Source organism: Aplidium turbinatum, chromosome 18 (assembly GCF_918807975.1).
Source record: "Aplidium turbinatum chromosome 18, kaAplTurb1.1, whole genome shotgun sequence".
Classification (NCBI taxonomy): Eukaryota; Metazoa; Chordata; class Ascidiacea; order Aplousobranchia; family Polyclinidae; genus Aplidium; species Aplidium turbinatum.
The window spans coordinates 1,145,565-1,160,131 of NC_137489.1; the positions used below are offsets into that span (position 1 = coordinate 1,145,565).

General features: G+C 37.9%; 1 protein-coding gene across 1 annotated transcript; it reads left to right on the top strand.

Annotated features, from left to right (window-relative positions):
- Nucleotides 1-320: 320 nt before the first annotated feature.
- Nucleotides 321-12,527, top strand: LOC145787422 (tartrate-resistant acid phosphatase type 5-like). Its single transcript, XM_082599165.1, has 6 exons — nucleotides 321-503; nucleotides 1,559-1,755; nucleotides 2,633-2,778; nucleotides 8,493-8,669; nucleotides 8,887-9,034; nucleotides 10,850-12,527. The coding sequence occupies exons 1-6, from the start codon at nucleotides 404-406 to the stop codon at nucleotides 11,087-11,089; spliced, it is 1,008 nt and encodes a 335-aa protein (XP_082455291.1). The 5' UTR covers nucleotides 321-403; the 3' UTR covers nucleotides 11,090-12,527.
- Nucleotides 12,528-14,567: the final 2,040 nt, after the last annotated feature.

Here is a 14,567-nt window from a genome sequence, read left to right on the forward strand (position 1 = left end):
TTAAAAAAGGTTAGGGTTAAGGTTGATCGGAGTTTCCGCAAACATTTTAAAATTTCTCGTAATGATCCTAAGAGTTTTTGTTTGTTTGCGGAAAATTTTAAAATGTTTGTGGAAACTGCGATCAGCGACTTCAGCTTTTTTTAGTTTTTTCTCTCGATCTTTTCAAGGTACGAACTGACGGTACAAATTGTTCATGGTACGAATTAGGTTGCATTCTCCCCAAAGTGACATATTTGAGTTTCTGTAAATGCAAGAAGTCTGAGAGTGGAAAATGTGTCCAGCTAAGCAAAGCTCACTCTATCTTTTTTATATGCAGAACATTTATGCTAAAATGTGATCAGAAGCTAAGTTTTGTACCTGTATTCTACTGCAAAAAATACCTAATACCAGTGTTCAATTCAAAATGGTTCAAACAATTTTCTTGCAATTCTTCTTCTTCATATTGTTTTGTAATAATGTTTTATCTAGCAACATCAAAGCAAGATCTGTCAAAGATTCATCAGGTGAGATAAGTGATAGTATGTATAAACTGATTGGTTGTTTGAATGTTTATCCACATACCGGTACCAGAAAAGCTTCTGTGAGTTTTTATTCATTGAACCACTGATGCAGAATTGCAGATACATAGGTCACCTAAATAGACAGAGTGAATTTTCTGCTGGTTGAAGTGTTGTTACCTGTGAATTGTTGCATCTAGTAGCTGCTACTGAATGGACAGCAGTCCTTAAAATGTGTTACTCAAACACACACCTTGAAAACTGACTTATTTCTACTTTTTTGATTTTTATTTCTTCATCAACAAAGTTGGGCGCTCAACCAACTGAGAATCAGCTTTTTAAAAGTGGTATTGGTGTATTGGTGTACTCTGTATACGAAGCATTAGAAATTGAAAAATTAGTTATTAAAATACGAAATGGTCATTTGGTGAGAAGTTTTGGGCGGAATTCTGGAAAACTTCAATCATTTTATAAAAGCAATTAATTAAGGGCAGTAGAAACGCAGTGTTTCAACATTTACTGGAAACCTATTTGAATATTAGCTGTTTCATATTACATGCATAACTTAATGGTGCTGGTTCAGATTAATTGGTTTGAAGGAGATTGTGGCAGAGACATCTAACAAATTTTAAATAGATTTACTACTTTCAGTGAAAACACTAGTGAGCCCAGTTGAATTTGCAAGCGATTTGTCAATAAATTTTCTTCAACTTGTGAAGCAATCTTGTGGCTTGTTTATGTTTAAACGTACAGTATTAAAAAATAACAGTGTGGTTGAAAAAAGCACATGCCAGGTCCTTAGCTGCCAAAAATAACTTAGCCCCAATGAGTTGAAGAATTTGAACCATATTATATATAAGCTACATATTTTCTGAAACGTATATACATTAAATTGTTTGAACCGATGTTGTTTGGTAATGTGCCAGACGTGGTCTCTCATTAATTATTGAAATAAAAAATCTAAGTCTGCTCGCATGCCAGTAGCTTAACCTTTCATTTCTGAAGATTTGTGTGTGGTGTCAAAATGTTTTTGAGAATATTGTTTGTCCTAATTGTTTCAGATTCTCATTCTGCAAACATATTGGCTGTTGGTGATTGGGGTGGAATACCATTTCACCCCTACTATTCATCTTTCGAATTTATAACAGCAAATCAAATTATGAAAACAGCAACTGAAGAAAAAGTTGATTTCGCTCTTGCTTTGGGTGACAATTTTTATTTTGATGGTGTGAAAAATGAACATGATCCAAGATTTAAGGTAAACTTTTACTCTACATTTCTCTGCTTAATTTGATATTCTACCACTGTGATAGTAGTCAAGTGGTGGCTGCATAGCAAAGTGATGAGAGCCATGGTTTGACGTTGGAAAGGTCGCTAGTTTGACACCGCTCAAGAGCATGTAGCTGTTTGTCTTTGGCAAGACATTTAAAGGACTGTCATCGATTGCGGAGTGGTGCCCCTTTGACTGTAGCCTTTGATTTTTCTCACATATGAACAGTACGCTGCCCTAGAAAAAAATGCTTACAACCCTTCTTAGGACCGGAATGGCCCGATTCGGTGAGTCCGATTCGGTGAGTTCCCTATTCGGTGAGAGCCTTTTTCGGTGAGAGCCCTATTCGGTGAGTTTTTTTTTTAAACTATTGCGTGCCGTAGCCTAATTATCATTGCCGTTATAGGGTTAGGAGATAGGGGTTTGGGGTTGGTTAGGGGTTTGGGGTTGGTTAGGGGTTTGGGGTTGGTTAGGGGTTTGGGGTTGGTTAGAGGTTTGGGGTTGGTTAGGGGTTTGGGGTTGGTTAGGGGTTGGGGGTTGGTTAGGGGTTGGGGGGTTTTGTGGGTTTGGGAGTTTTAGGGGTTTTTGGGGTTTGTGGGTTTGGGTTTTTGAGGGTTTTGGGTTTTTTGGGGGTTTAGGTTTTTGGGGTTTGGGTTAGGGGGTTTTGGGGTTAGGGGTTTTAATTAGGCTAGGGTACCCAATAATTTTCAAAAAAATTTAAAAAAATCACCGAATAGGGCTCTCACCGAAAAAGGCTCTCACCGAATAGTAGCAGACCCTCTTAGGACTATGGCCTGCTGAACTGAACTACTGTGGTTGATGATGTTGATGTGATTTATCAACTGATGATGTATTTTTATGTTAGAAAACTTTTGAAGATGTGTTTCGACATCCTTCCTTTCTCCAAGTACCTTGGTATGTGCTGGCGGGGAATCACGATCACCGTGGCAACATTTCAGCTGAGATTGAATATTCAAAGCATTCATCGAGATGGATATATCCCAGTCTGTGGTAAGTGAAAAGTGTGACGTTGCATACCTTTTGTACTATATTTGTTGATAAGAATGCATACAGTGATGAAACAAAGCGATAGTTCATTTGCTATGCCCCCATTTACATCAATAATTTGTTGGAGATATGTTGACAATTGGACATATGCAATTATACATTTGGGGAATATTTGTCCATTGTGTGGTCAATTTTATTTGCAAACCTTCCATGCCTACGTGAGAGTCCATGATATATCATTCTCCAATATTGATCAGATGTTGTGATTTGGAAGATTCGGATCTGGTGATATTCAAGGATTCCACTCTTTGTTCACAGTGCATCATTGACAATTCATTGATCGGCTAGTGGTTAGGGTGTAACACTTTTTGAAAAATATTTTCATTTTGTTCCAATAATGTTTCTCACAGGTGGGAAATGCCTCACTGATAGCAGAAACCAATTTTTAGGGATTAAAAACGATTTTTTAAGGTTCCACACTCAGGTTGAAATATAGTGCTTTCGGATATATGCAAATTAGGTAAAATAGAGGCTTTTTTATGTTTTACACTTAATTTTTTTGTTTATAAATAACTGCAAATGGTAGGAAAAGGATGTATTACATATTAGATTAAAGAAATGTCATGCCTATTCTATATTACTTATCAAATCATGTTTTGCAACATTTATTTTGTGTGTACGGTACCTACAGTATTATTCTGTAAATAACCTATCGTGCGTACAACATTTGCAGTATTTTTTTTACATTTGACCACTATCTTTTTGTAAAATTGTCATCAACTGTGAAATTTCTACAAACATACATTATTAGCAACTGTTTGTCATTTATGGTTCCTTGGTTTGGTTGGGATAAGTATTTAGTATATATATATATGTATTGCATACATATTAGAATTTATGGTATACGAAAACCAAAGCTTTGTGATTCGCCAGATTTGTCGGTTTATCATCGATGTTTATGCACCTATGTTTTGCAGTATTTATTGTAGGCCTAGTGCAGTTGATGGTCCTGTGTTAATGTTGCTCATTCGCGATTTGATGAAAGTATCAAATGCAAAATTACCAAATGCAAGGAGGTGGTAAAATGTAATAGAAGCTGAAGAGCAAATGAATGATTTTCAGAGGAAATTGCAGTTGTGGTGGCAGCGATTAGAAGATAACACCTTCGCTAACTTTTCACGTCTGGACGAAGAAGTAAGTAGTTCCGATACAGCAATTAATGGCAAAGTTGCAAAATTCATTTCAAAACTACTTTCCTGAACAACCGCAATTATCCAGCATGGATACGTCAACCATTTGCTGATGATACTACAACAGCAAATATAAACAGTCCATACTTGGATGACATTATCAAGCTTCAAGAAAGTTTGGTGCAAAAAAGAAACTTCAACACAACAAATCTTCAAACGTTTTATTCAAACAAATGGGAAGTTATCCTCTTATTACAAAAGTTGCCCTTGAAGTTCTCATACTATTCATAACCACTTATTTATGCGAGCACGCGTTTTCTATTCTGGTGGATGTTAAAGCAAAAAAACGAAACCGGCTTGTATGCGAAAATGACATGAGAATTTCTGTTTCCGAGACAAAGCCCTGAATCTCACTATTGGTCTCAGAAAAACAACAACAGAAGTCTCATTGATACAGTAATGTATTAGGTTACTATTAAATGTGGTAGATTTTTGTTTTTGTGACTCAGCGAGAATTTGGGGATCAGCAGGTAAGTAAAGGTTAAGAAACACTGGCCTAGAGGAAAAGCATGATGGTTGATAGTGAAGATTCCATGGATAATGAAAATAGACAATGCTGTTAGAGGATTTGCGACAAGCATGACAGCTTCGTTGAAGGAGATTAAATAAGATTTGAATTGTTATTTGATTTCAATTTGATTTTTTGTTGGTTATTTTTCTTAGACATGTTGTATTGTGCAAATCAAACATATCTGCTGCCGTAATATTCGTTTTACTTTAGATATCACCGTTTGCATTTTACGGTAAAATGTTGTTAAATTAAGAGTTTTTGAAATTTATTTTGCCTTTAAATTTAGGCCAAGGAAGCTAGGAAGATGTCAATTTAATTATTTTTGATGACCAGACAAACTTAAAACTCTCTTACGCATATACAACAGTACTACAACAACAAAGACCTTGCCAAAAACAACAGTATTAATAGGTCACGCGACATTTTATAGAGTCATTTCATTCTAATGCAAACAAAATTTTCAGATTTTGGCACTGTCACCTAATTTATTTATTGACTTAAAACATGCTTCTCACTTTTTTGAGAAGAATGGTGCAAATTTGATAAAAATCAGACAAGCGGTTCTCGAGTTTTATAAGTGAAATAACCCTTGGCCACTAGGTGACTTCAAAGATAAGGAACAATAGAAAAACGGCAATATCTCAAGAACCGCTCAACATATTTGGATAATTTTTTGCTCTATCGCCATGTTTTCTGGGGTGGGTTATCTGTTTATGAACACTAAAACAAGTTTTGTCTACTACTTTTTGAGATAATTTAAGAAATTGACCTATTGTCGTTACGCACCAATAAAACCATGATGCGTAACTTAAAAAAAAATTATTTTTTTTAATTAGATAGAGCAGGCCTGGCCAACCTGTGGCTCGCGGGGTCCACGTCTTTTAGGCGCTGACAGTTAGACGCTGGTCTAATAGGCGCGCACACTGTGGCGTCTGGATATTTAGGTGCGGAGCACTGTGGCGTCCGGTCATTTAAGTGCTATTCCTAGTGAAGTCTGTAGATTGTATCAAATATATTGTTTTGTTAATGCGTGTGCGTTGTTGGTCATGGCTTCAGTGAGTGAAGTTGCTTAAACCGGCAATGCTTTTTCACACAAAATGTTATTTTTTTGAATGCTTTTTCCGAAACCGGCAATGCTTTTTCACAAAATGTTATATTGAACAGCAAAATACGTTGTTTTGTTAATGCGTGTGCGTTGTTGGTCATGGCTTCAGTGAGCTGCTTACACGGCAATGCTTTTTCACACAAAACGTTATATTATAATTTTAAGCAAAAAGTTTACGTAATTTAGCCTACAGTCTTTTTGATCGAGAAATTCCAAAGTAAGGGGTTGCCTAGTCAGTTTTGACTGCCAATTCCAATGAGTGAAAGAAAAAAAATCCACTGCGTCCCCATCTTTAAGAAGTCCTCATCTGATAACTGCGCCGCCAAAATATTTTTTTTTAATTAGCCAAAAAAGGACAGGCAAAGACTATGGATCTGCCATCATTTACATTTTTTTTTGCTTGAAATAGGCTACCTTTTAACCTTGGACGTAGGGATACTTCCTTGGTCATCATGGCAAAAATCCCAAGGCGTGTGTATACGTCCGTGGTCGCGAAAGAGTTAACTAAAAATGAACTCAATAATGTTCGGAAGCTTGAATAATTTATTGATAAAGCTTTCACCAACGCAAACTTGGACTAACAACAAATAAAACAATAATAATTCAATAAAACAACAACATATTTTTCTGTTTAATATAACATTTTGTGTGAAAAGCATTGCCGGTTTAAGCAGCTTCACTCACGAAAGCCATGATATAATTTTCTGGCAAGCTGCCAAGCTGATACAATCTACAGACTTTACTAGGAATAGCACTTAAATGACCGGGCGCCACAGTGCTCCGCACCTAAATATCCAGACGCCACAGTGTGCGCGCCTATTAGACCAGCGCCTAACTGTCAGCGCCTAAAAGACTTGCTCCCGGCTCGCGAGCCGCATGCGGCTCTTTGTACAGTATTATGCGGCTCTTTCGTTCATATTGTACTTATGTTTTTTAGGAATTAGCAACAAGAAAACATAGAAACTTAGCTTTATTACCGAAAAATGCCCAAGAAAACATGATCTTATCCTTTTGCTATGCCCCCAGACAGCACCATTTTACAGGAATATTTATACCCACATTTTTGTTGAAAATGCTCTCAGAATGCACCAAATTCAAAATAATTTTTCAAAAATTTCTGGGGGAGGCCCCCAGACCCCCCGCCGCTGGGTGTCGCCTTTGGGAAAGACACCCTTTTTAAATTCCTGGCTACGTTACTGCCAATGTGTATGATGTGGCTCTTTGCGATTAACACAGTAAGAAATGAGGCTCATAGTCTCTGACTGGTTGACCACCCCTGAGATAGAGGAAAGATTGATAAAGAGTTTGGCAAAAACAGTGTAGTGCTAAAGTCCTAACTTTTTGCCCAAATCACATTTAAAAGTAGTGAAAGATGGAAACATTTGGATGTTTTTATTTTCCCTGAAAAGGTTCAATACTCCTTTGTGATGTCATATTCATACTGGTATATACATTTTTGAGTGATTGTTGTTATTATCAATTTGTGCAAGGGTTATAGACGATTTGTGCAGAAAGTTGAGACTTTGGCACTTTTTTGTTTTTGCCAAACTTTTCATTAATTTTTCCTCTACCCAATTAAAAAAAAACATTTAAAGTTACGCATCATAGTTTTATTGGTGCGTAACGACAAGAGGTCAATTTCTTAAATTATCTCAAAAAGTAGTAGCCAAAACTTGTTTCAGTGTTCATAAACAGATAGCCCACCCTAGAAAACATGAGGGTAGAGCTAAAAATTATCCAAATATGTTGAGCGATTCTTGAGATATTGCCGTTTTTCTATTGCTCCTTCTCCATGAAGCCACCTAGTGGCCAAATGTTATTTTACTTATAACTCGAGAATGGCTTGTCTGATTTTCATTAAATTTGCACCATTCTTCTCTATAAAGTGAGAAGCATGTTTTAAGTCAATAAAAAAATTAGGTGGTGCCAACCAATGTTCCTATTATAATGAAATGACCCTTAAAAATATGAATATTTTCAAGTTAAGTGTGGAACCTTAAAAACAAATTTATTGTCAAAAATCTTTTTAGAGCATTTTAGTATCACCATTTCCCATCTGTAAAGCATATTATTGCCATACTTTTGGAAAAATGTTACACCCTACTAGTGGTGAAAGGTGCCAAGCTAGGTACATTGGTTCCCAACCACTGCTCAGTTTTTTTGTCTCCCAAGAGGAGCCCAAGTTGCTGAAACGGCTTTTTTATTTCTTAAAAAATTTTGTGCCCATGGCCATGGTGATTGCTCTAGACTTCTAGAGTCTAGAATATTGCTTCCGGAAATATCTTGGTTAATTTTGACTCTTTGTGAATTAACTACAATGCGAACGCCCTGTATTATATAATATGGGTTGTGCATAATTATCATGCAAGTGCTTAATATTTTAATATGAAATTCATGAAGTTGTGCAATAAATCTTGTTACAACTTCCTTTCAAATGAGATATTGAGATATAAACGTTGAAAACATGAAAGAACTGGCATGCGTTTTTATCATAAGTGATGAATAATGATCGAACTTGCTGCATTTATTAACATATGAAGAGTCTAGTTTTAAAAGTGTCTTTTTTTCACATTTTGCTGAATTGGAGTTAGCTTTGAAAGAAGTGCTTTTGGCAGTCACCTAAACATTGTTGCGAAATTTCAACATGAAAAACGTGCAGAAGACCGCTTCTGCATGCCGCAGAATTCATGACACTAAAGAATTTCGTTTTTAAAAGTAACGAAGCCCTGTCTCAAATTTAAGAACTTAATTTCGGAATTTTGTACACCCACTTTAAAAATTACACTCAACGTATTGAAAACTCATAATGAGGGAAAAAAGTCAAAGATTCGGACACTCTTGTTTTTTCCAGGTACTCCATAGAAGTTCAACGAGCAGATTTCAACATGACAATTGTGATGATTGACACGGTCATGCTTTGTGGGGATCCACCATCCGGAGTGGCAGGGGCACAACCTGATGGTGGTGTCAATCCAGCAATGGTGGACGAACAATTGAGTTTTATTGAGAACAAATTGAAAAATAACCAGTAAGATTTCACAGCTAAACTAATCGTGTATGCTTTAAGTTATCAGGTACCATAAGCTGAATCAAAGTGACTGTTTTAGAGAAATTTCAACAAGGGAGTTAAAATAAAAGTGACGCAATGATATAAATATTGTTTCAATATTTATCAAAATATTTTACAAATTTTCATTACTCCTTGTAGCTAATTGATCTTTTGCAAAGTTTATTTTATTTTTCAGAAACCATTATGTTATAGTGGCTGGCCATTATCCGGTATGGTCGGTAGCGGAACATGGACCCACTAAATGCTTGATAGAAAAGGTTAAACCAATGCTGGAGAAATACAAAGTTGCAGCTTATGTTTGTGGTCACGACCATACTCTCCAGGTAAAGTTTGTCTTGTTGGAGTTGAGTATGCACAATATGCGATCTTCCTTCTTTACAGTAAATAGAAACAATCAGGCTTGGTAACTAAATGAAAACAATTTCAGAGCATACGCCGCCGCCACGCTAGTACTCTGTAAATAAAAAGCTTTAAAAAGAATTTTAAATTATTACATTCCAACGAACACATGAATAGTATTGCCTGGAGGAGTGGAGGTGGAAAAAGATACAAGGAAGATCCCGGCCAGTATGCAGGAGAATGGTCAGCAGACCATCCTGATGGCTTAGTGGGCAGTCAACTTTGGAAGCGAACAAGATTAGTCAAAATGGTTCAACTCTCAGTGTGGGCGCTTGAACAATGAATTTCAGTATCATTTGCGACGGGAATAATTTACAGGCAGCATCATTTCAACGTGGAAACTTCACATTGCCAATGACCTGGCTGGCGTTAGTGCTTTCATGCTTCTGCGAGTTGAAACCTCTAGAATTCTTTGTCTGAAGAGAGTTTCCCATTCCGAGGTCAAATTTTTACTTTTTTTGGTGGCAAGTTACTAGATGCACTTTGAACGTCTGTCATAACTTTGCATTTATTAGTATTTTTTTTGGTATATGCCGATTGAGCATTTCACTAGAGGCACCTTGCTGTGCATTGTGCAAAGCTCACTGCTTGCAGTTTGAGCACTTTGGCAAGGTTGGCGGTAGTACCATTTTTGGAGCTAGGGTTCCACAAATGGGAAAACATCACACGGAGGCATATATCTCCATGGCCATACCAGTGTACCTTCTGCACTGAGGAGGCTGGAAGGCCGAAACGGTGTGCACTGTCTACAGTCATTAGTATTCTTATCATCATTCATCATTTTCAGCCTGTGAGAGCCCACTGCAGAGCGTAAGGCAAGCCTTCCCCTTTTCATGCCAATTTACATGATTATGTGCTAGTTGGTACCAATTGGTTGTATTGCATTGTTTGTCAATGTCGTCCCTCCATCTCACTTTTGGTTTTCCTTTCTTTCTTTTGGTTTCTCGTGGTGTCCATGTTGTTAATTTTTTAGTCTATCTATTGTCCTGATATCTTGCTATATGACCTGCCCAGGACCATTTTAGTTTCTTGATTGTGCTTAATATATCTCGTAATTTCGTTTGATTTTTGATCCATTCGGCAGTCTTTTTATCTCGCCATGTTAAACCCATCATGATTCGTTCATGTGCTCTCTGCATACAGTAGTTCTTAGTTTAAATGTTAATTTCTTTGTAAGGTTCCAAGTTTCTGCACCATATGTAGCGGTTGGAAGGATGCATTGATTGTTTCTTGAGAGAAAGAGGCAGTTTTGACTTAAATATCGAACTTGCTCTTCCGAAGGCTTGCCATCCAAGTGATATCCTTCTTTTGATTTCATCTTCTTTATTGGAGTTGGTTGTAATTTTTTGATATATATAAAAAATTACAACAAGATATATATAGTGATCAACTTTTTCGATAGTCGCTCCGTCCAAAAGAATATTGTTGCCAATGTCTACCAGTTTGTTAAACATAACTTTCGTTTTGTTAAAGTTCATATTAGTATTTTTATAAGCACCACGAATTTTGAATCCTTGTTAATTCTTAATTTGTCGTGTGTACGCTTACGTAGTTGGAGGTTTGTGTTAAGCGACCACAAGGTCACTTTGTTTAAGCCATTTCTCGTGTTCACTTAAAAACGCGAAATGACGTCATACTGTGACACCACAACGCGCTCTCGGTTGGTGTCGAACCGACGTCCTGCTGAACATTGTCGCCACGCACCGACATGTTAGTTGAGATTGTAAATGTTTCAACAGCACATCTACGAGCCGGGGTCCACCGTCCAGTACATTGTTAGTGGGGCGGTCGCTGTGATCGATCCCAGCACAGACCACGCCGCATCCATCCCTCCTCACTCGCTGCGCTTCTATTGGGCGAACCTGCTCGGCCTTGGAGGGTTCGCGACTTTGAGTGCCACATCACAGTCGATGACGTTGAAGTTCTACAGCGGTACCGGGAACCTCTTGTACAAATATGCGATCTCCCCAAGGAAGTAGATGGACCACCCGTGCAATGTGTTTTGGCAATTGTATCATCTTGCATATTGTTATATTTTATGCTATTGTGTAATCTTCATTCAGCTGTTATTGTATATTGTTTACAACTTTTGAGATATAATAATAATAGTAATCACACTTGTATTTGCGCCCATTACGATTACATACAGTTTTGTATGTTATCGCAATGGGCAATTATTATCGCAATTATTATATGTGTGTTAACACACTGCGATCACAGATGCGATACAACAGACGACAGGAAGCAGCGAAGTGACATATAGTCTTCGAGTCAGCTGCTCCCCATAGTTTGTTTAGATGACATTATAAAACTTTCATATACCACGTGTTTCGTCGTCCCAGCGCATTGCTTCCTTTACTGTGGAGTATAAAAGTCTCCCAGGTGGTACGTGCGTACGTTGACAATATAAAGTCACAGAACTTGCGAGATTGCTTTTAAGATTTTCTAAATGTAGGTGGTACAGCAAACTTATTATGAAAGTGCGGTGCGAACAACTCATAATCGAGAACAATGGCGCATTGTGTTGTTTCTTCATTAATACGAGGAAGAAACATAATGACGATGAAATAGTAACAAAACACTGCACAAAACGTGCGCATGGTACATTGGTAGAAAAAAGTTCAGGAATCACTTTCCTAGCACCGGCCACAGCGTTGTCCCATGCTGGCTGCCAACGACGTGTTTATCGTTCTCTTACTTTCCTCGTATATTTCTGTAGCCTGTTTTTGCAACTGTGATGTCACAAGTAGCAATACATTTGAATTGATCAAGTGATTTTGTGGGACCCACTCAAGTGTGTGTTGTTGTTTGTCGTCAGATCTGCGGCTCGTCTATGGGCTCCTGTATCCATTTCTATGGAGCTCGTAGCCGTGAACCAAATGCCTCGTCATGATCTGTTCAAGCTACCAAACGCTGTGACGTCATCGAAACAGCGTCGTAGTTAGATTTTATAGCGTTGGATGTTTTATAAAAACTCCATTAAACTTTCAACTGCCGTTCAATGAAAAGCAACCGAAAATTAATTAAAGATAAAACGTTGAAAAACGACTTTTGTTTTGGTGAAAAAGAAACAAGACTTTTACCAACCTGTGTTTGTGGGTACATTGTAGCCTTTGGAATGTTTATTTGTATGCTATGCATTAAGGAGATATTATGTTTACCTTTCTTGTAGCGCTAACCACCTTTATCAATGCAGCGTTGCTTACAATGCTCATGTGTCATCGTTTGCGATTGTCAATCACACATCGCGATGTACCGCGTTCCTTAGTGATTTCTTCATTATGTATTTTTGTTTGTTCTATCGTTGTGTGGAGACGTGTGATGGACCCTTACAGTCAGTCGCACTGACTGGCGAAAGTTTGAAAATAGATATGTTTGTCATTGTAGTGATGGCGCAGTGAATAAAACACCAATCCATCATGCAATCCTGGTTCGACTCCTGGCTTATGCTGCTTGTTAAAAAACATCTCCATACAGGGTCTGATAGATTGATTGGTGGTAGTTGCTAGAAGGGGTCGAAAGAAACTGACAACCCTATTGTCGTTAGTGCCGGAGGATTAATATAATGCGGACCTTATCTTGTTACTAGAAGTACGAGGCCACTTGACCTGCGGTCATCAAACAAACGCAAAAAAGTTTACGAAGAAATATCGATTGAGCGTTTAAATCCGACTCTATTGTCAGTTGGGAAGTATAGGAAGGACATTGAGTGCCATTTGTATGAGGTCTTAGGAATGACCCGGGAGCGTATCGAACCCAAATCAATCGACTGAAAAGCTGCAACCGTGACCATTGAGCCACCAGGCCGGTTTGATTAAATTCCGACGAGACAAATATTTTGACCTTTTTCTTTCTAGATAATCTGGAATAAATGTGCAGAAAACGAAATCCAAACAAGAGGTAGGCCTAACTAAACTAGGCCACTACACCAACATGCCAGCTACTCCATATTCATGTCATTTATTTTTGAAAGATGTAATATTCTCGACTGGGTTAATGGTCATTGCATGCTGTCAAAACTTCTTTTAGTGGTATTCACTGGCAGCGGCGTCAAAACCTGGGTTGTGGAATCGGCGAAAGATATACGACTTCGACTGCTCGATTGGCCGACTCGCTCTTCAGCTTGTCCGCCCCATTAGCTCAGTGATTACGCGCCCTGCTCAAGATCACTCGGCGCTGGTTCGGCTCTCTGGGTGTGCGCTTGACCAACGCATTTCAGGACTGCTCTCCATTCAGCACCTAGTGGATGGAATAATTCCCCGGCAACAAGACTTCAACAATCGGAAAACTTCACTCTGCCAATCTCGATAACCGGCCCTGCGTCAAAGCCTCTACAAGTATGCGAAACTACTAGGAACAACCTATCAAGGCTTTGTCAGTCCGAGGATAAAGATTTAAAACCAACCAACCCTTTGCCAAATTTTTTAAAGTTTTTATCCTTTTTTGTGTAATTTATTTTCTCTTCAGTTGCCAGCGATATTGAAACGGCGACTTTCACAAAACTGACAAGAACAATCACTTCTACTTCCGGACAAAGTTTCAGAGCGCAATGCCGAGAAACGGGAAAAATTATTTTGAAGAAAGATTGCAAACAAAAGTTACAAAACTTTGTTTAACGAGTCTGGACATACCAAAATGACATGAAGATATAAAATCTTGCAAAAAAAAGCTTTTTTAGGCTGATTGCTATTGCCGTACAGAAAAAAAATCACTAACGTTTTAACTCTTTTATTGTGCAAAATTGAAGGTTATTGATATTTTAAAAATGCACGTTTGTGTCTAAATGATTGAAGTGGCTTTGATATGCTGTCAACTAGATTTGCCAGATAACGTTTTTTCATGTTTTTCTAATTTGTTGGACATGCATTTTGTGGCAAGCTATTTCTTACGCAGAAGATTTTTTTCACTTCAAACTTTAAAATAGCATTTTAGATGCAGTTTGCAGTTAAAGGAGTTACTGCAATAGCCAATCTTTTGTAATTGATACACACCCAAAAACAAAAGGGTCATAAACGACTGCTGGCTGATAGACCACGTCACAATACACCATAAAGATGTTTTTTCCGAACTTAAGACCCAGCAAACCAATCTTGTTTTATATTAGTTTAACGTCTGCAGACGTTGAACCAACAACAAAAAGTGGTTTGCTGATTTGGAACAAAGTGATTGCTATTCCCAATGCTTATTCTCCTTCCGCAACCACGCTTTGTATGTTGTAAAATAACTTGGTTTGCAACCAAGCAGCATAACACGACCAACACTGTGATTCCACATCTATCAGAGTGCATCATGAACTGTATAATGGTGGCAATCAATAAACTCTTGAATAGCAGTAAATCTTAATGTACGGTAGCCCGATGGCTCAGCGCATGACGTCGTGAACCAAGAAGCTTCACGATCAAGCGGTGTTGGTTCGACTCTCGGAGTGTGCTCTTGAGCAACGCATTAAGGACTGTT